Here is a 22,356-nt window from a genome sequence, read left to right as displayed (position 1 = left end):
GATGTCGTCTTTCTCTAATGACATGAAAAATAGGTAAAACAAAGGAGTCAGCTGCTGGATACTTGCATGTTTTCACAGCTCAACATCTGCATAGCCACTCAATATTTTTTTTTAAGAGAAGGGTTTAATAAAGTTAACAATATTTTTCTAAATGCCCTCTCAAAGGAATCCCATTCAGTCTTGGTTTGTGTGCACCCAAATATTATTTTTTCCATGTGTTCATATTTACCTCACAATTTGAATTCATTTAATCACTGATTTTGTCCATTATTAAGGCTTAGAGATCATTAATTAGTTCAGTTTAATATTTATTTAACAAGACAAAAGAACAAAATTGTACAAAATAATCTTTTAACTAATTTGTTGTGCGTATGCCCAACTCCTTAAGGATTCTTTGTACACCATAAATGCTTCTCAACATTACATTATAGTTTAATTCATCAACATTTATCATGCTTTGACAAATATATGTATATGTATATTACATGTAATGTAATATGTAATATCTTTTCCAAGTTTAGTTTTTCCTGCAATTGAACATGTTTTTTTGGCTGTGCAGAGTATCCCTCTTTATTTTCAGTATATCTGTATGCTATGTAAGATGTGTAAATACACATTTACTTAAAAACAAAGACATTGTTGTTTATCATCAATTCACAAGTTCATATTTATCCAACTACACCTGGTATTTGTGATGATTGTGGTATGAAAAGCAAGAAATTATAATGCTAAAAATTAACAATAATTTTGTTTTATTTAAGTGTCACACTGGCACAGCATGATATATCTTATTTTATTATCTTAGATTTATTATTTTATTTGAGTCAGAATCATTTGGTTTTGATGAGAGAAAAGTACATACTTTACATGGCCACAAGAGGGCAGCAAAATCTTTAAATAGATAGTTGGTACATGGATTCCAGGTTATTATAGTTAATTAACGAAAACTTAAAATTGAAAAAAAATAAACTAGATTGTTTTAAGCGATAACTAAATAATTTTGAAAAAAATAAAAGTCAAAACTAAATAAAAAAAAATAAAACTAATGAAAAAAATCATCAGTAATGGGAACATTTGTTTCTCGTGTAGAGGCGGAACGGTTTAGCAGACGGACCACGGACAAATGGCAAGTTAGAGGCCGCCGGAAACAAAACCCGACTCCAGTCAAAGCAAGTTGTTAAACCGAGGCTACGTCTCGCTAACCCCGGCTTCTTTTTTCACTTTTGATTTGAAATACAATCGATTCCGACTGTGAAGATTTCAAAGTGAAGATGGGGGTTCCGAAATTTTACCGATGGATCTCGGAGCGCTACCCGTGTCTCAGTGAAGTTGTCAAGGAACATCAGGTGAGAACATACGCGTTAGCTTCTCGGGCGTTAGCTTCGCTAGCTACCCGGCTACCAACAAAAAATGTAGAAGAACGTGGAACTTTTGTTTGATTCCACGTAGGTTTTTCCACTGTTAATATCCGGTCATATAGCAGCTCTCTTGTTAACAAGCAAGTCTGTCTTAGTTTGCGCACGTAGATTTGATTTAAAACGTAACATTAGTGCGCAAATGTGCTGTTTTGGTATTCTACGTGTTCACATTTTCACCATAAACGGGGCAAAATAAACATAACGCACCAAGTGTGTTGGAGTTTATTTATGTCTTTGTTTTGTAAGAACATTGTGGGTCACAATTAACACTTCATAGTCAGTTAGTTTAGCCGTGAAGTAATATGCAATGAAAAGCTAGTTTACAGACACCGGGCTTTATTTACTTTGGGAATGTTTACAATTTGTGGTTCATTTGGGGAAAGAAGGAGAATATTTTTAGTCATCCTCACATTAGACGGGTTTTTCGGCTCCTTCAGCCTGAAGTGGACTGAACTTTAGTGACCTAGTTCCTTGTGTAGAGAGGAGGGGGATAGTATTTCAGTGCTGGTGCAGCAGTTTCATCAGCTGTATCACACTTCTCAGAGTCACTCATTGTATAAGACAACAATGTAATAGACAATCTAAAAGGTGTAGCCATGGGACAAAGTAGAAACCCTCCTGTCGCAATTATACGAACTGCTGAATAAGTGCGATTTGAAATATTCTTTGTTAAAATTGCGAAAATATAATGTTTTTGGTGTTGTAAAAGTAAATAGGCTGGGCTTTCTTTATCTTTAGTTTGTGTATGGAAGCTTTCAGAAAAAATTTATTTTCTCAAAACTTACAAATTCTGAGGAAACAGATGAACTCATGTTGTTAGATGTAACAAAAACCTATGTTTGTTGCCAAAAAAATGATGCAATGTTACAAAGTCAAGTAACAAAGAAATAAAAACAAAATTTACCGTCATTATAATTCATGACGTCTTGGTTTCAAGAGTATAAGTGGATACAGGCTTAGCAATTTGCCCTGTTAATGGTTTTCCTGATAGAAGAAATAAATTATGATCAACTTATTATCAGAGCTGTTGACCACAACTTATTGTATGTTTTCATCCTGTCCCCTTGTTACTGTCTTTATATTGAACAAACTATATTTTCTGTCCACCTCTGACATCATGGAGGGCCTTCACTTTAAAATAACCGTCAACATTGTTGTCATTGTAATTGGAAAATGTTTTGGGATTCATTGTCTGCATTTGGTTAGAGGATCCTACTAGAATGCTTCTGGCTTGTGACAGAGACAAATATAATTTCTCTTATCCTTGTATATCCTGGTTCCTCGTTCATACTCAGCTGTTTTCAGACGTAACCTCAGGTTTATGAGCGGAGAGGTGGGTTTGGATATTGTCCAGAGTTTAATGTTCACATATGACAAACTCAGCAGGTGATTGTTTGGGTGAGCTGCGTTCACAGCAGGAGAATCTCCAGAGAATGTCTTCAGGCGAGAGTGTTTCTCCCGCTGTGTTTATATTTGAGCTCACTTAAAGCCCACATAGACCGGAAGCTCCAATTAACGCTGCGTTTGTGTGTGTATCTGCGTCATTACCTCGTTTATGAAACCCTAAAGTTTCAGAACAAACAGTTCTGCCACTGCTGAGAAAATAGTGTTGTATTGTTTTCCTGGGCTCTGCGAAGGGGATCGGCATTCTATGTCACCTTTAAATATTAATGGGGATATTTGACTTTGGAACTGGCAGGAGAATTTGATAACAAGTTTGAAATTACTGTAGCAGACATATGTGGACTTCAGTACATGTCTGAAAACAGCTACATGTCCAAAACAAATCTTAAGGAACTCCTCAAAGTGACATTTTTGTTATTGATAGATTCAAGCTTGGTCATCAATGAATGTTAACACACTAACACAGTTATATATATCTCTATTTTGTATACTATTTAACCATCGTCATTGCATTGTATATATATATTTTTTTTGGTTCTGTGTTTCCTCAGATCCCAGAGTTTGATAATCTCTATCTGGACATGAATGGGATTATCCACCAGTGTTCCCACCCAAACGACGAGGATGTTCACTTTCGCATTTCTGAGGAAAAGATTTTTGCAGACATCTTCCACTACCTGGAGGTGCTGTTCAGGATCATCAAGCCTCGCAAGGTCTTCTTCATGGCTGTGGATGGTGTGGCACCAAGGGCGAAGATGAACCAGCAGAGAGGGAGGAGATTCAGGTAGATGATGAAAGGAACATGGACAGATTGGAACTTACATTTATATTTACTCGTTTATGTTGATTATATTCTTGATCAATTGATTACTTGTTGGCTCCGTAAAATTTATTTTTTAAGTATTTTTTAGAATAAAAGAAGAATAAGCTTACAACAACTGCAAGGTTTAGTCATTTAATCATATTGTTATCAACTACTAAACTATTTTGGCAATGGAGTAATTGGCTGGTCTGTCACTGTCAAGGAAATACATTTGGTCTGTTGACAAAAGAAGACATTTGATGATCGTTTTTTTTCCTGAAACTTTATGACCGACTAATTGATTAATCAACAGATAAACTGATCGATTGATTGATGGAAATTATCTGTATTTGCAGTCTTACCACATACTTGCTCCTCTTCTCAACCTCCAAAACACTTGAATAGTATTATTTGTTAAATATAACTGAAGCAGCTTTTCATTTCATATATACAGTCCCTGACAAAAGTCTTGTCGCCTGGGTACAAGTTGACCTTAAGTGCCCCTTAAATATATGTCTAATCAATTTTTTTTTACAAGAAATGGCTAATTTTAATCCCAACAGTTTTTGAAGTAATGTTTTGGTGCCAAATGAAACTTCTGAAAAGCATTCTAACGTTCACAGCTTGGTAAAGCCCATTTAATCAGTTTTTGCAAAGACAAAAGTCTTGTCGCCTTGTCATATGATGCACCCAATCCTAGATTACAGCCTCTCCTGTGATCAATAATTGATCAATCAATTAGCGGGTGTGTATAAAAAGAACCCCATCACACCAGACATTCACTTCAACTGCAACTTGACCTCTGACAACATGCCTAAGATTCACCCTGAGACCAAAGCGTTGATTATCAAGAGGCTGAAGACCAGATCCACTGCTGAGGTGGCTGACACCTTCAATGTGTCTCAGCCTCTAATACAAAGTGTAAGAAAAAGATTAGAAAAGACTGGAGATGTTTTTGACAAGCCCAGGTCCGGCAGACCCTGCAAGACAACTGCTCGAAAATCCAAGGCCAGCCCCTTTTCCACTGTAGCAGAGCTTCACCAGGCCTGGTCACCTCAAGTCCCCATGTCAACCAGAACAGTTCGTAGAATTCTGTCTCGAAATGGCCTCTGTGCCCAGAAACCATCACTAAACAAAAGGCAATTAAAAAAACGTGTGGCATTTGCCAAGGCCCACAGCCTGCTAAAAGGATGGACCCTGGAAAAGTGGCAGAAGGTGGATTTCTCAGATGAATCTTCAGTTGAATTACATCACAGCCGCCGTAAATATTGCAGGAGACCTAGTGGAGCCCGCATAGATCCAAGATTCACCCAGAAAACAGTTAAGTTTGGTGGTGGAGAAATCATGGTCTGGGGTTACATCCAGTAAAGGGGTGTGTGAGAGATTTGCAGGGTGGAAGGCAATATCAATAGCCTAAAATTTCAAGAAGTATTAGCTACCTCTTACATTCCCAAACATAAAAGGGGTCAAATTTTGCAGCAGGATGGTGCTCCATCGCATACTTCCACCTCTACGTCAAAGTTCCTCAAGGCGATGAAGATCAAGGTGCTCCAGGACTGGCCAGCCCAGTCACCAGACATGAACATCATTGAGCATGTCTGGGGTAGAATGAAAGAGGAAGCATGGAAGACAATACCAAAGAATCTTGATGAACTCTGGGAGGCATGTAAGACTGCTTTCTTTGCTATTCCTGATGACTTGTATGAATCATTATCGAACCGCATGGATGCAGTCCTTCAAGCTCATGGAAGTCATACAAGATATTAAATATGAATCTCACAGCACCACTGCTTAATTTGCTGATGTTATGCAGCATATTTTTGTATTTGAAGTAAATTATTTGTTCAATTTTCACATTACTCTCTGTAGGCGACAAAACTTTTGTCTTGCCAAAATCTGACCTTTCTGTGTTCATTAAATGATCAATCTTTCTTCAGTGAAGCAAATTTATTTTAGTATATTGAACATGATTTGGGAGGGTTTTAGCTTTCATATGAGCCATTTCTAAAACCAATGGATTAATTTAAAGGTAGGTTATGAGCTGTTTTTTCTACAAAATGGATAAGTGACAATACTTTTGTCAGGCACTGTAGTATAAGTATATAGTGATGTATGTCATTAGAAGTGTTACTAGGCTGAGTGAGCCTCAAACAGACTAAATTAACATTGCAGAAGAAACCAGATTGCCGTCAGAAACTTGACTCTAACCTTTTAGTGTGTGTTTTTTTAAGGTCTGCCAAAGAAGCAGAGGATAAGATAAAAAAGGCCCTGGACAAAGGAGAGGTCCTTCCTACAGAGGCTCGCTTCGATTCCAACTGTATCACTCCTGGTAGGGAAGCTCTCCAACTTTATAGAGAATAACCCCACAAGTTAAAATTGTTAAACGGAGCCAAAAGAAAATTTGAATGTTTGGATTGTAAACCGCTCACTCCCTGCACCAAATACTAGGAAAAATCTCCAATTTTTCCACCACAGCACACAGGAAGTGTTGATCCACTGCTGCCTCTATTAGGGAGTGCAAACGTGTTATTTTGTGACTTTGGTTTTTGAAAGCCTTTGTCTGGATTTACCTCAGTGACACAACCATACCAAACAAGGCAGTAACAACTCCTGTGTCCCCAGAGTTAAAAACACAAATTTTCTTTATGGACTTTGGTAGGGGGGAGTGAGCAGTTTACAAAATGGCACGAACTTCAGTTTTCATAGTCCTAAATATCATATATTTAAGTTATTGTAGATTTTATTCGGTGAGCCTTCGGTAAAGTGGTTAAAATCTTGGCTCCTTTTAATCACATGCTCTCTCCAGGTACTGAATTCATGGCGAGACTTCAGGAGCAGCTCAAATATTTTGTCCACAACAAACTCTCCACTGACAGACTGTGGCAAAATGTCAGAGTTTACTTGTCTGGTCACGAGGTGTGTGTTATTAGTCCCTTTTTCACTTGCAATGATTCTTGTCACTGTAGTAGATATTGTTTGTACTAACAGTGTGATTTTCTCCTTGTAGACACCAGGGGAAGGAGAACATAAAATCATGGAGTTTATTCGCTCGGAGAACTCAAAGCCGAGTCATGACCCCAACACCCGTCACTGCCTTTATGGCCTGGATGCCGATCTGGTATAGTTGATTAATATAATCCATCTAATGCCATGTTTTAAGACAATTTAGTGGGATATAATTAACCTGAAATGTATGAGTTTAGTCCTCAAAGCCCCATGAGAAGATGGCAAATCCTTGTTAACTGAACGATGATACATAAATACCATTTCTGTGATAGCATAATGGATGTTGCAGCACTTAATTTAATTGTTGGTGTTTGGAGCTTTTTAAATTTTTTATTATACATATTTTGCAATAATTTACATGCAGAATTTGTGTTCTTATTTTAATGATTTCCACTAAATACTCACAAACGTGTTGTTTTACATTTTAAAGAGTCCGTTTAAATTTTTTCCAAGTTGGATGTATTGAATTTCTCAATTTTTTATCTTTGTTTGTTATTCTTAAATTCTAACCAAACTTGAAAATTATAATGTATTATAATAATTATTTTTGCCTTAATTAGTTTGAATACAGACACTTTACACACGTTAATTTCCCGTTTGCTCTCTGTGTTGTAGATAATGTTGGGTTTAACCAGCCATGAGCCAAACTTCTCCCTGCTCAGAGAAGAGGTCCGCTTCGGAGGAAAGAAATCTCAGAAAAGGTGTGACGCTTTTCTCAAGGTGGTGGGAAAATGCCGTTTACCCGCTCCTATGTTATTATCTTATTACTGTTGAAATAATTCAGTTTTAAATCAAAAAATATAATGTGTAATTATGTGTCAGAATTTCCTGTTGCTTTTCTAAACCCTGCTCTTTTTGGTCTCAACCAGGATAACAGCTCCAGAGGAGACAACATTTCACTTACTTCACTTGTCTCTGATGAGGGAGTACATCGACTATGAGTTCTCTCCGCTCAGGGTAACACACACACAAACACACACACAACGGAATGAACAGCACAATTAGTAAAATAGATTAATAATCAATTATTAAATTAGTTTTCAACCATTTTGTTAATCAATTAATCGGTTTCTTTGCTCCAAATGACAAATGAGTCAATAAAATGTTCATAGTTTCAGCAGTAGTTACGCTGTTTAATGTGTTCCACTGTATTTTATGTGTGCTTTATGCTGAATATGTTTTGTGTTTTGAATTTCAGAATCACATTGGTTCTGATTATGATTTGGAGCGAATAATAGACGACTGGATCCTAATGGGCTTCCTTGTGGGAAACGATTTCATCCCTCATCTCCCTCATTTGCACATCAGCCATGATGCTCTGCCACTGTTGTACAAGACCTACATCAGTGTACTACCCAGTGTGGGAGGTGAGACTCACACACACACACACACACACACACACAAAAATCCCTTTTTTGTTTACTTTTTGTCATATAGAAGTTCTCATTTTCTCTCTCTGTGTGTCTTCCTTTGAATAAAAATAAACATCCTGTTTCGGCCCCAGGTTATCTGAATGAGAATGGCCATCTAAACCTCAGAAACTTTGAGAAGTACATGGAGAAGCTTGCAGAGGTGAGTCACTGCTGTGAAGCTTAGAGTTAATTTGTTTTCTTACCCAGCCAAATTCTGGTACACACTAAGTCACAGCAAGAGCAAATCTTTGCAAAATATAAAGTCTCTGATCTCTATGATACACTTCATATGGGTTTGAATGGATGAACCAGAAATACTTGAAGATATTCATGTTTTAGACTTCATTGAAAGAAAGTTATTTCATTAATCTTAAGTGAATTACTGTACAATTACTGGACCCACCTGGACCCACCACAGGTGGGTTTCGACCCAGTCTGTGGGTTTCTACAATTCCATGCCTAGCCTTTTTTTGTCTGAAGTGGTTAGAGTATTAGTATAGTATAAGAAATTTCGGGAAAATATGTAAGGTCTGATTTTGTTTGGTTTCTGTTTTTTCCTCCTCATTTCTCCTCAGTTTGACCGGGAACATTTTAGCGAAGTGTTTGTTGACTTGAAGTGGTTTGAGAGTAAAGTCGGTAACAAGTACTTGAATGAGGCGGCGGGACGAGCAGCAGAGAAGGAAGCTGCTTGCAAACGTAACAAGACTGAGGTAAACATGTAGTGATTTTGAAAAAGTTAACTAAACGCAACATTCCTGCATATGTTCCCTGTATTGAATACATTATTTTCTTTGTGTAGGATTCTTCCCTCTGCCTGGCAGCTCTGACCTCATCAGATGGAATAACCGGAGGAGGAAAGATGGCTGACGATGAAGAAGAGGAGGACGACATGTTTGAAACGGAGTTCAGACAATACAAACGCACCTACTATATGACCAAGATGGGCGTGGACGTCGTGTCTGAGTGAGTCATGATTATGAGATGCACACAAACCAGTATCACTTTTCATTGACAACAACATTGGACAATAAGTTTGCAAATGTATTCGTAAAGTAAAAAGAGAATGTAAACGGAACCTGCTTTTGGGATTTTGTCTGATTTTATTTTTTAACCATTTGCAGCGAGTTTCTTGCCAAGCAGGCCAAGTGTTACGTGGAAGGCATCCAGTGGATTCTTCATTATTATTACCACGGAGTTCAATCCTGGAGCTGGTAATAATTCAGTTAATTTCTCTAGAAGTAGATAAGATCATTTCTCATATGTTTTCTTCACACAGTGAAGTTTCACATTTCTCTGTAACCAGCAGAAGCCGAATCAGTCCTTAATAAAATGATAAACCCGTCTCTCTAGGTACTACCCCTACCACTACGCACCCTTCCTATCTGACATCAGAAATATCGCTCACCTAAAATTAACCTTCGACCTTGGAAAACCCTTCATGCCCTTTGAGCAGCTTTTGGGAGTCCTGCCTGCTGCCAGTGCGGAGCTGCTGCCTCAGGCTTACAGGGTAACAGTTACACACACACACACGCAGCTTTCCTTTTAGGGACTCGTATTGACTTCCATTCATTTGGACAGCCTAAACAAAGCCTTGATCGTATTTGTATGAACTCTGCAGTTATCACAAATGTATCTACCGTCAAATATTCATCTGAGCAGGTTGTAAAGTATGTCCTCAATCTAATAGATGATAATATATTAATGTCATTGTTTCAGCACCTGATGACCAGTGAAAATTCGACCATCATTGAGTACTACCCAGTTGACTTCAAAACAGACCTGAATGGCAAACAGCAGGAGTGGGAGGCTGTGGTGCTCATCCCCTTCATAGATGAGGTAAACTTACACACATTCACATGCTCAGAGAAAATAATGTTTAAAAAAGCACCTTCTAACAATATAACCACCATGTTTGTGTTTGAACAGCGGTGTTTACTAGCAGCCATGGAGCCCTGCAATTACAAACTGACTAAAGAGGAAAAATCCAGGAATCGACACACGGAGTGTGCCGTCTACTCCTACGACGGCGAGGCTGACTTCACATACACGTCGTTGCTGCCTCAGCTGTTCCCCGACATCATCCACTGCCACGTCAGGTAGAAACACACTCATCCAGATAAATGTAGAATGTGTGACTTGAAATGATCACCGTACAAAAAAAAATCTCACGTGACTGTGAGCCAACATTATCTATTTTCAGACATGGACTTTGAGAATTAGGTGTTGACAAAGTCTGAGCTGATGAAGATAGCACGAGATTGTCTAAGTTGGACACGTTCCCAGTAGCAGATTGTTGCAATTCGATTGTTTGCAGTTAATTATTTGGGAATTCTCGTGGATTTGTTTCCACATTGGCACACAGCACACAGCCACTTGTTTTACCTGCAGGCTGCTGTTAAATGTCGTTAAACTCTTCTCCGTTTGCTTCACACAGGTTTACAGACATCCCCATGGACGCCTGGGTGGTGCCTTTGGACCATGTCAGCAGGAGACTGGACCGTTCAGCTCTGTACTTCTGTGGCTTCCCTTCTCTGCAACACATCAAGCACAAGGTGTGTGTGTATGTTCAGTATAATCACAATGAAACATCTCTTTAAAACTATGAATCTACAAGCATCTTCCATTGCTTACAAACCACTTGTCAAATTAGTTCACACAGCTGCCCTTGGCTCTCTGTGTGTGTTTAGACCTTGTGTGCAAACATGTAACAATTTTGGTAACATTTTATGTCCAGACACGATTGAGGCGAGTGCAACATTGAGCTATCAAAGCATGATAGCTGCCAACATGTTGGAGTTTGACTGAAAACAATAAAGAAGCACCTACAAAAAAATTCAAAAGTCAATTTTCCTGCTCAAAAACCAGGTCATTCATCAGTGTGACGGGATAAAAACACCTTGTCTCCGCCCGCCCCTACACTGCTGCTGTATACACACAAATGCTGAAAGATGTGCTTGACAGAGCCCTTCCAGATGAAGGACTCTGCAAACAAATAATGTAATATTGTTCCTGTGCACAAAAAAACCAAACAAAAGTGGAAAAAAATAACATTGACAACAACAAAACTTACCCACTGCAGCTTCAAAGCCCAGATACAGAAGCCCCACTCTTGTTAGATGGCGATTTATTTTTCTCTCATTCTCCCTCTCATCCACATCCTCGCTCTCTGTGTTCAGTTTTATAAGAAGAAGAGTGGCGTGGTCGTGTTCCAGCAGAGCAGCAGAGGAGAGAACATGATGTTGGAGATCCTTTCCCGAGATGAAGAAGAGATGGTAAAGTTTTGTTTTGTTTATTTATACAACTGTTAAAATTTGTTGTTGGGCCTTTGAAGCCCATAAAGCACATACATGTAATTAAGCTCATTAATATTTCCCTTTCATTATTTTACAGACAAAATTAGCTTTGCCTTTTTCTTACTTTCAACACTTCACTCTCGGTTTTTTCCCCTCTGTAACTCCAGATATGTGATGATGTCGCTGCACAAGTGCTGGGCAAGTCCGTGTTCGTGAACTGGCCTCATCTAGAGGAAGCTCGCATCATTGCAGTGTCAGACGGAGACACCAAGTAAGAATCCTAGGAGTCCTAAGATCTAACTACGTAATGCCGTCTGCTGCCATTAGAAATATTGAAATCACTCCATAGTCAATTTGAGATGATGACGCGTGTAGTAATGTCATCAACATTCACTAAATGCAGCAAGTGTGTCCATCCATCCATTTTCTACCGCTTTATCCTCCACCATCTGTGCTAATTATTTGATAGCATTAAGAGTATTTTTTTGTACTTGTTTAAAGCATAAATCTTTTCATTCTGCTCTGTAGGTTTTATCTCCAGGAACCAGCGGGCGTCCAGAAAGTGTACGACAGGCCGACGTCTCCCCCTCCCACCAAAGTCACCTGTCTGTCTGACAAGGAGCAGAAGGAGTGGGTGAAAGATGTCCAGGGAATCACTGAACAGTAAGATAAATAAAAACAAGACCGTTTGGTGAATTAACAGAAATATTAACTTGTATGTTAATATTTCTGTCACACCTGCCCCTTTATCCTCAAATATTTATTTGTTTGTCTTATGTTGTCTTTTATGCTTACATGATGATGTTTTATTTAAGTTTCTAAATCTCAATGGAACTTTGAAAAAATTAAAACAGGTCTGGGAGACCCTTAAACCACAATAACAAAGCTCATGATGTTGAAGCTGATGTTTTTTTTTTTTTGTAACTCTCACAGTTACATGAAAAGGAAAGGCATCTTGGTGAATGAGACGTCTGTGGTTTTGTATGGCCAGCTGCTGACAGGAAGGAAGTTTGTCCCCAAAGCCAATGGAGCCGTGGAACTCGAGAAGCAGTGGTCCAAACAAGTTCTCCCTTTTGCCCTCCAGACCATCGTCAAGGTGCTCGCACACACACAAATCTCATGAAAACAAACGGTCTAACCAGCTTATCTTTTAAAAGATGGTGTGTTTGACGTGTTCGATTAGACCTGGTGTAATACTGTGAAATATTGCACTCATCACATATTTATCACACTACATAAACACTTGGATGCATTCACAGTGAACTCACCTCATCTATGTTCTTCCTCCACCCTTCTTTTTCTCAGGACATCAAGGCCTTCTTCTCTGCACTGACCTGTTTTAAGAGCTTAGACGACCTCTTCCCCCAAGCAACTACGGTCTTCATGGTGGGAAACCCGTACTACGGTGCCATGGGAGAGGTATGTGCATTGTTAACTGTGTGTTTGTGATGCCAAACCTCTCCTTCCATGTATGTATGTAAGCTTAATCGTGATTACTACATGGCATGGTATATTTAATTACAATAACAAGCAACTTCCTGCACAATTACCATTTACGTATTTGTAATTTGCGATCAGCAACACGCACTCTCTCATTTGTTTTCCTTGTCTCTGGCTGAACAGGTGCAGGATTCCAGCGACGTCATTAAAGACGGCCGAGTACGTGTCGTCTTTAACGTGCCACACGAGCCGCAGATGGAGTCCCTGATCCAGAATCAGCATGTAAGAGACACCGTGCATGTGTGTTTGAGAGTTTTCATATGCCTCTCGTTATTTATACATGCCTGAGAGTGTGTCTGTGTGTTTGTTTTGTTGTTTTTAGAAATACTGTGTGAGGTACAGTCCTGGTTACATTCTGGCGTCTCATCTCGGCATTACCAGCTACCTCGTATCCCGCTTCTCTGGAAGCATCTTCATCGGCAGAGGCTCTAAGAAGAAGTGAGTACACCACCATCGGGCTGTAAATCATCTCTGTAAAACTGCGTTCTCTGCTCCAATCATCTCCTTTTCTTCTCTGCGTCCAGTCCTTGTGGGGAGCAAAAGGCCAACGTTGGCTTGAACCTAAAGTTCAACAAGAAGAATGAGGAGGTTCCTGGATACACCAAGAGGACTGAAAAGGAGTGGCTCTACTCTTCTGCTGTGGAGGAACTGCTGGCTGAATACCTGGAGAGGTAAAACGTCTCACCGTTCAGGAAGTGACAAGTCTGTAATGTGTTCACTTTTTCTTTGAACTACTGTACGGTCAGATATACAACGTTCAGCTCTACAAGATGTCAGGAAACACCCGTGGCTGCCACAATCTAATTTGATCTGCCACAATTTCATAATGAACTGAACGGTTTTGTTTTCTATCAGAGATCATAACTTAGAATTCTGATGAAGTGTTGTAGATCAGTATATTTAATGTAATCAATTTCTGTTTTGATAGATTTTCTGAGGTTTTCAACACAGTGGCCAGAAACAGCCACGATGATGTTTTCTATGAAGATGACATCTGGCCTGGAGAGGACCAGAATGGGTAAAAAAAAAAAAACACACACTCACGGGACTTGCTTTGATTTCTAAACCCAAACAAATCATTAGAAAAGGTAGAAGAGGTATCGTATACAAGAAAACGCAGCATATGTGGTGTGTTGATCTTGGAGGAGCAGCTTCAAGATGCATTTAAGAAATCTCGTAAATGTCATCACTTTTTTCTGAACACACATGCAGTCCATTAACTAAATACTTCCTGTTTACACCAGCATACACACACCGAGTGTACATGAATACATGTGGTGTGTTTTCAGTTATGGGTGTAATATATAGAGCAGATCAAAGTGTGGATATTTTGAAGAGATTCTTTATTGAGTTGGTTGTGTATTTACGAATGATCCCTGTTGTTGCTGGATAAATCCACAGGGCAGAGAAAGTGTCTGAAATCACGTCATGGCTGAAAAGTCACCCGGTCAGCTCCATCAGTAGAACGTCATGTGATCTACAGGTGCTGGACACCGCCATTGTGGAAAAAATCGAAGAGGCAGTGGAGAAAACTAAGGTGACTTTGACTCACATGTGGCATCTGCAAGCTAAAATGATTAATTTCTTGTTTTACACCGTGTGTCTTTGCTTAACATTGTCTCTCCCACTCTCAGGTGAAGAAGAACACTAAGAAAGTCCGCGTGACCGTTAAGCCTCATCTGCTCTTCAGGGTGAGAATGTTTGGCTTTCATATTCAACAATTAACGTTTAAACAAATTCAGCTCAGTGTTTTGATGTGATTGATTGAACAGGAGTAATGAAGGAATGTCTGCATTTGTGTGTGTGTGTGTGTAGCCGTTGGAGCAGCAGCAGGGTGTGGTTCCAGACCCGGATGCAGAATATCGCCTGTTTGACAGAGTCGTCAACGTCAGGGAGAGTTTCACCGTCCCACTGGGACTCAGGGGAACCGTAGTCGGCATCAAAGGAGGTGAGTGCGTTCACATTCTTGGGCTGCACCAATTATTTTCATAATTGAATCAACTGTCGATTATTTATTCTATTAAGTGCGTAATCATTCAAAATAATGATATTCTAAAATGTCTTGTTTTACCCACAAACCAAAACAATTCAGTTTTATTGATTTCCTTGTTATATGGTGCAAAGAAACCAGTAAATATTCACGTTTAGTAAGGTAAAAACTTTAATTATGTCATGACCTGATTTAGTTTTTTCATTAACTGTTTTCCTCAATCAGTTACGAGATAGAGGCTCCACTGTGGATGTGAGCGGTCAATAAATCTAGTGATGCCTATCATATGTCCTCAGATAAAACAAAGGGGACATTATTTAAATCACTTAACCAGACCAGTCTTATCTTTTCAACTTTAACTTTGAATCCACATATGGATATAAGCATTTAACCCATCCTCTACCAGGAATGCTCCAAGATCTTGAAACAGTGGGCATCTACTGAGCAACACCCAGGGAACAATAGGGGTTGGGTACCTTGCTCAGGGACAATCCAGCCCATGGCTTGTTGAGATTCAAACCAGAAACCCACCAGCTACAAGCCAAATAACCATGATCAATTCCCAATTGACCAAAACTATTTACAGTTATTTAGCCTTGGTCACAAAACTGAAAATGTGAGACTTGTTGATTTATTTAACTGCCCACCTGCTCTACCTTTGGCCTTATACTTCCTGGATCACTGGGTTAAAGCATATTTTTACAATTATTGCAGTAATATTTTGAACTTCATAAAAGAGAATATCCATTTTTCATATGAATCCCAGATTGAGTCGTGTGTTTGTGTTTTCAGCCGACCGTGAGGCAGAGGTTCTATATGAGGTCCTGTTTGATGATGATTTTGCTGGTGGTCTCAGCATCAGGTGATCACATTTGTACACAACATATACTGCTTGTGTATACTGTATTATACACTGTGTTCCAGTATCCACTTTATCAAACTAGAATTGATTTCTGACCAGTCGTGTGACTGCTGTGTCATCCGCGTGTCTCTACAGGTGTCCGTCACCGCGCGGTTACCGCCTGCCTCCGTGTGCTCTCATCAATCTCTCCCACGGAGCCCGTGCGGATCACACCTCCCGCAAACTCACCGCCATCGTCAAACCTCAGCCCGTTGCTGGCGCCAACTTCCACTCACACCGCCAGCTGGCCGGCCTCAACCATTCACCACGCTCACCTTTCATACCCACACAGGTCAGTGGAGAATGACAAGTTTTTTTTTTCCCCTGTCTAAAATGAGAGAAAATGGTGTTAAATAACACTTCTCTCCAACTCTGTACCTTTTATCTGTAGCATAACAACAAACATGGCAACAGAAACTCTCCCTCTAAGGGTCCCATCCTGAAACAACAGGCCAAGGTAAGTGCACCTCTCCTTGTGACCTTGTAAATGTACATGGTATGTTCCTCAGTGTGCATTTAATTTAACAAATGGTGAAATAACATTTTATATACTATATTTTTTCTCCCTTCAGAGTAAAGAGGAGTATGGTAATGCGTGGCAGACGCTACAGAACGTGGGCCCTCCCAACAAACCTCCTGCTCACTGGCAAAATCAGGTAAGCGAGAGTGTGTGTCTGCGTGTGTGTGGGTGTATAGTATTGTAAATACTTAAAACTACTCTAATGGTGCATTCCATTTGTGGTCAGAACTCGGAATCTCCGAGATTAGGGCCATACCTCAGCCCCTTTAACTCAAAGTTCGATCTTGGAAACTCGAAAGTTAGGATGAGGCCGCCTCCATACAAACACTGCTGCTTTTACCATTAATAGCACTTCTGTCGTATTTGTACTGTCAAGTTTTACGTTTGTGTTGCTGAATATTAATTGATTTTAAAGGGATAGTTTAGGTTTTTGAAGTGTCTGTCTTGCTTGTGTCCCCTTGTAAACTCAAAACTTCAAAGTTTCCAACCTGCAAATGCTTGACACGTAGCAGGGTGAGGATTACAGAGCACAGAAGAGCGTCTTACTTTTACTGATAGAAAAAGGAAAAAACAAACGTTCATAAAGTGTGTAGAAATGTAAAAATTAGAACTTTGTTTTTCTAATTGTAGGACGGATACTCGCAGCCAGGGAAGAACCAGCACACACCATCCAACAAAGCTGTGAGTCACACACACACACACACACACACACACACACACACACACACATATGGTAGAGGCTGACAACAGACTGTGTGTCCATCCACACGTGTGCCCTGTTGTGTTGTGATGTTTTGGTTTACTATGTAGACACACATGTGTTATTGTATAATTTGAGCGTGTGACTGTGTTTGTAGGCTCCAGTTGGCGGCATCAGGCTGTTGAAGAAAAACGAAAATGCAGAGGCCCTTTTCCCACCACACAACACGCCCACTAAGGTAGTACACACATCCTTGTTTTCTCTGTTGTGAATAATTGCGTGGACTGTTTGGTGGTGGAAACTTTTCCCTCTACAGCATCTTGTCGCTTTTCTCGTCACATAGGCTTCGACTGAGTTTGAGGATCTCATTGCCAGCCTTAAGATCTCTAAAGGGAGCCAGCAAACCCCACCTCTTCCCGTTCCTCCACAGGCGCCCACCAGCGAGACCGACGGCCCACTGTCTCCACAGTCCTTCGCCATGGTGAGTACTGGAGACACGGGTCAAAGTTCTTCATGGCTACAGTGGATTTCTGACAATTTCCCTGCCATCAGAACACATTCAGTATCAAGTAAATATCTCGCAGTTAATGTAATGACTGTAATAAAAAAACATAGATTTTTAAAATGGGAGACAAATGACATGTTCTTTATTACATTGTATGCATTTTTGAATGGAGACATTACCAGTGTAACTAAGCCTTTAGTTTGGATTTGGGTACAGGTTTTCTGCCGTCAGTCAGCTCCTGGTTAAGTTAACATTACACGCGTGGACACTGACAGTGTGAGACATCACTGAAGAGTAAGTAAGGAGACACCATTTTAAGGCACCCATTGTGTTTTGAAGGTGTTTACATCTTAGCAATGACGCCCATTCTGCTGCGTCGTACATTTTGATTCGGGGTTAAGTGTTATTTGTTTATTCCAACCTCATGTCTGCTACAAATCAGAATAGATTAGATTTTAAAACTTCCAGTTTTACATGACCTGTATTCTCAAAGCTGACAGTGTGACAGTGTTTACCTGAAATGAAAGGTCCAGTGTGAAACATTTATTGGCAAAATTTGAATACACAATATTAGTAGAAGTGTATAATTGCTTTAAAAATGAAAACAAATGTTTGTTTTACATAGGCCGGCATCTTGTGTGGCTATATTGAGAAAGAAACAGTGAATCTATTTGATAACTCAGTGTTCCCTCATTCATTTGCGGAGCAAACGGCAAACTCACTCCAGCAGCAGGACGACTTTGTCCATAGTTTGACCTCAGCTTGTGCATTTCGTTGTTACAGAAGGGAACCATGGTGCTAAAGGAGATGCTTAAGATCGACAGTTCCAGCCCAGGAAGTCCACCTGTCCAGGACACGGCCAACTCCACCCCCTCTGGAGGTCAGCAGCAGAACAGGAGACGATCGTCCAAGAAACTAGGTAAGTGACCGACTCCTACACCTCAGCTGATTTACAGAATCACACAACAAAAGTATTTTTATTCATCCCTATTTCTCCTCCTCTAGCGGCAAAGATGAACTCGCCACACGGCGACATGCCATTAGCTCCGCCTGCATCTGCTCCACCCACCAATCTCCCCAACGCTTTGCTGACCAATAAAGTGTCAGAGCTGGCTTGTGTCTGTGTGGGCTTAGGCATGGCACCGCCCGAGTTCAGCGCTATACGCAACAGACAGGTAACACACAATTTCATTAGTTCTCATGAGTTTTTCATGTTCTATTTCTTTTCTATTGTGTTCTACTTTATTCTCTGTCCTTTAACTGCTGGGTTAGAGTTAAAGGTTAAAGTGCACCAGCGTCACAAGTGTCACTCACATTGTTGTTCATATATTTCCGCTTTTTAAATCATTTGGCACTGTTGTTTTTGGATGTTTGTCTCGTCAGGGTCTCGTCGTGTGCCAGGTGAAGCTGTCCAATGGGTTGATGGTTCACGGACCACAGTGCCAGTCTGAAAATGATGCCAAGGAAAAAGCTGCTTTCTTTGCCCTTCAGAGACTGGTACATAACACATACACACGTTTTGAATCCACGTTATCTGATCTTAATAAAGAATAATTGTTGTCATTAACTTGCTGCTGATCCCTGTGTGTAACTGTAGAACTCAGTTGGATCGGGCTTCCCGCTCCCACCTCCTCTATACCCTGCGATGGGTCACATACGACCTCCACCAATGGGAGCCATGACTCGGGTCTTTAACCAACAAGGTCAGTCCTCTCATATTGTATCTGTTCTCTATTGTCTTCTCTTGTCCCGTCATTTGATCATTTTGACATGTTGTTTTCCGTTTTCCCCTCCAGGAGGTTTACTGTTGCCTCACCAGGGTTACGGTCCTCCCCCCATGTGGGGAATGCCGCTGCCTCCGCATCACCAGAACCAACCGTTTTTTGGAGCGGCGGGAACTTTCCCCGGCGCCGCCCGCCCCCAGCCTGCAGCGACGACTGTGCCCATCGGCTCACATAACCAGTTCATCCCCTTACAGGTAAACGCGAGCACGTACTAGAAGGTCAAGAGGATGAATAAATGAATACGGCTGCATCCAATACGACTTTAGTTTGATTTGAAAACACAACACACATAAAAATGAAAGTAATCTGTGTCCAAACGAACACGCCTATGAAAATTCTCTGTGTCAAACTACTGCAGTTCCCATTCAATATGTGCCTGGTTGTTGTTTTTTTTGAGAGGGTTAGGAAGCGGCTCTTTTAGAGCCATTATATGTTAATTTATTTGTCGCATTTCCACCAATATCTCTTGCATCTCTCATCCAAATAACGTCAAAGACGGCGTCGTGCACACTGGTGCCCTTAGTAAGTCACCTGCCGAGTTTGAAGCTTGTCAAGCAAACTGCTTTGTTCAGTTATGCCGTTACATGACACGCTGTTCCAGCTAAGATACTCAGATATTTCCCCAGTTGCAAACACACACATCTGACAGCTTTATTTATTCTTTCTCTTACTATAAGTCACATGATTTTGATCACTTGTTTCATCTGTGTTGCCTCCTCTGCTCACCTCATTCGGAGCAAGTTAACAGATTTGTGTGTAACTTTTTCATCGATTGGCCAAAGTACGTCCACACGCCGCCACTTTTCAGACACTCTGCTGTTGTGATGTCCACTCACAACAGGAGAAAGCAGTTTAGCTTGTATCCTCCATTTTCACAGCAAAACAACAGAATGTTTTATTTTTCTGGCTGATTCAACGTGGGTCAAAGGCCAAGCTGTGCTCACAGCAGCTTCTCCCGGACGACATGGTCATTTAGTTCGGATGAGAATCGCAATTTTGTATACAAAGTAGAGCTACAATCAAACGATAATTTTCAAAATCGATTAATCTGTTGATTATTTTTCTCGACTTGTGTTGAAAAATGTTGAACAGTGTTTACCAAACCTGAAACGATGATGTTCACAAACAAAAAGGATTCAGTTTTTAATGATTTCAGTCGTTGCAGCCCTGATACAAAGCCTTAATGAGGTATTTTTCTTATTAGTTGAATGACGTGGTCAAAGTGAAACTGAAGTGTTAGCTGTTAGGAGTTTTTCTTACACCGTTCATATTCACATTGTGGCGATTAAAAAAACCAATGGTGTCAGTTTCTTTCCGTCCAGCACTGGAGTTTTCAAAAGCAAATGGAGGCGGCAGCATTTTTCAGCCCTAGTGCTCTGGGGTCGTGTGGACGTGAGGCTTATTAAAAGAAAACAGAAGTGTGGATGTAGCCTAATTGTAAAAGTGTGTAAGAAACTCCTGTCGACTGTAACCCAGGTTTCCGTCCTCTGACAGGTCACTAAGAAGCGAGTCTCGGCCAACAAGAAGAACCAGGAAACTCGCGAGTTCTACAGCGCCGCCCACACCGTGGCCAGGAACCAATCGCAGAAATGCCAGAACCAGCCGTTTGGCCAGTCACATGTTCAGAGTGAGCCTCAGAGCGGGCAAGTGGAGCAGCCACACCCTCACGCTGCCAACAGCAGCACCTCCCTGTCCTGTACCAGCCTCGCCGACGGAGCCATGACGACAGCGGCCCCGCAGACGCCACCCAGACAAAACGTCCCGGCAACGGGCCACACCCCTGGCTCCGCCTCCAAGAGGAGACACAGGAAACTGGCGGTCAACTTTGAGGCTGCTAAAGTCTCTGAAGGCTGAGTGTGCGTGTGTGTAAGTGGACTCAACTGCTCTGATCAAATGTGAACGTTGTTTTCGCTCAGTATTTCAGCAGAAAAACCACTCAAACTCAGCTGTTGTTCTTCTAAACGCCCTCTGAAGTGTTGCTTTCTTAAGCTCACGGTGTGGTCACTGTGAGTTTACAAGTTGCTTAAAGGGATAGTTTGGTGTTTTTGTTTCCGGACGTTCTCCTGGTGTTGTTCAGCATGTGTGAAAAGGAATTTTCCAATTTTTGTCTAAAATGACTTTAAGTATCCATCATTCAATGATTGACTCAATTATTTAACATTGTAAATCATGGGTTTACACAAACATAATTTCCTGTTTTACTGTGTAAACACAAGTGAAAGAAAATACAGGTTTGAGAACACCTGCACCAAACTCCATAGAGAAAATCAGCGATTTTACATCCTGGCACACAAGAGTTGTTGATCCGCCCTCTTCAGTTTGTTCACATTTGTTTATCTTGTAGTTTTATTATTTGAACGTCTGTGTTTCGAGTCACCTCTTTGACACAAAGTGACCACAGAGTGAGTGCAGCAGTGAACCAGCAGCTCCTGTGTCCCCCGCAGGCTAAAAACACTGATTTTCTCTATGGACTTTGGTGCAGGACGGAGAGCATTTTTTACAAACCTCAGTTTCCTGCAGGAAAAGTAAATCGAATCTTTTTGTTAAGTGGCTAAAAATCTGTTTTACCTTTTGACGCCGTAGGCGGCCACGTTTTCAGTGATGGTCCGGTTCACACTAACCCAAACTATCCCTTTAATTCAGAGGTCTCAAACTTGGGACACATGCGGCCCCTTAATTGATTTCCTGTCCATTTTTGTTATTGTTAATTGTAGTTTCATTTTTGCATCATAAATACGTTTTTATCGTCGTTCCAACACTTTTATTGTGAAATTCTGTGGAATGTCGTCTTAAATATCGTTGTTGAGATTACAAATTGGATTATCGTGACATGATTTTAAGCTCAGATCGTCTATCTCTACTGAACTCTTGGGTTTTTTTGCCCCCTCCTGACCAGACTAGCCTTTCATTGACTCCCTCCCCCCCAGGTCACCAGAGTTTGAGACCCCTGCTTTATCACCTTTCCACAAAATATTCTGTTGTCTCTGTTTGACTCCGCCTCCATGCAATCACACCCGCCCACACGTTCTGCCTCTATTTCCCACTCTTTCTTCACTCTGTTGTTTTGTCCTGGGCGTCATGGCAACACACTTTCTTAGATGCATCCTCCTCTTGTTTCACA

At 40.6% G+C, this 22,356-nt stretch overlaps 1 protein-coding gene across 1 annotated transcript; it reads left to right on the top strand.

Annotated features, from left to right (window-relative positions):
• Window positions 1-1,130: 1,130 nt before the first annotated feature.
• Window positions 1,131-21,489, top strand: xrn1 (5'-3' exoribonuclease 1). The gene is made up of 41 exons (XM_044021919.1): window positions 1,131-1,346; window positions 3,374-3,606; window positions 5,856-5,953; window positions 6,431-6,540; window positions 6,632-6,742; window positions 7,246-7,331; window positions 7,500-7,587; window positions 7,829-7,997; window positions 8,135-8,202; window positions 8,618-8,752; window positions 8,842-9,005; window positions 9,164-9,253; window positions 9,393-9,549; window positions 9,759-9,878; window positions 9,969-10,138; window positions 10,477-10,594; window positions 11,219-11,314; window positions 11,503-11,606; window positions 11,864-11,998; window positions 12,269-12,431; window positions 12,641-12,754; window positions 12,959-13,057; window positions 13,158-13,273; window positions 13,360-13,506; window positions 13,764-13,853; window positions 14,237-14,372; window positions 14,470-14,526; window positions 14,651-14,783; window positions 15,618-15,687; window positions 15,823-16,018; window positions 16,118-16,183; window positions 16,299-16,382; window positions 16,877-16,927; window positions 17,104-17,184; window positions 17,290-17,427; window positions 18,235-18,370; window positions 18,457-18,626; window positions 18,835-18,948; window positions 19,049-19,154; window positions 19,248-19,429; window positions 20,730-21,489. The coding sequence occupies exons 1-41, from the start codon at window positions 1,272-1,274 to the stop codon at window positions 21,087-21,089; spliced, it is 5,136 nt and encodes a 1,711-aa protein (XP_043877854.1). The 5' UTR covers window positions 1,131-1,271; the 3' UTR covers window positions 21,090-21,489.
• Window positions 21,490-22,356: the final 867 nt, after the last annotated feature.

The sequence above is a fragment of the Solea senegalensis genome, linkage group LG1, assembly GCF_019176455.1.
Source record: "Solea senegalensis isolate Sse05_10M linkage group LG1, IFAPA_SoseM_1, whole genome shotgun sequence".
Classification (NCBI taxonomy): Eukaryota; Metazoa; Chordata; class Actinopteri; order Pleuronectiformes; family Soleidae; genus Solea; species Solea senegalensis.
This window is presented reverse-complemented; position numbering and strand designations above follow the sequence as displayed.

What these genes read in the sequence shown, in the direction of transcription:
- xrn1 (XM_044021919.1), top strand. Translation starts at nt 1,272, where the DNA reads ATGGGGGTTCCGAAATTTTACCGATGGATCTCGGAGCGCTACCCGTGT. An exon ending in ATGAGTTCTCTCCGCTCAGG is followed by an intron (nt 7,588 to 7,828) that starts GTAACACACACA and finishes TTTGAATTTCAG; the next exon opens with AATCACATTGGTTCTGATTA. An exon ending in ACACACCATCCAACAAAGCT is followed by an intron (nt 16,928 to 17,103) that starts GTGAGTCACACA and finishes CTGTGTTTGTAG; the next exon opens with GCTCCAGTTGGCGGCATCAG.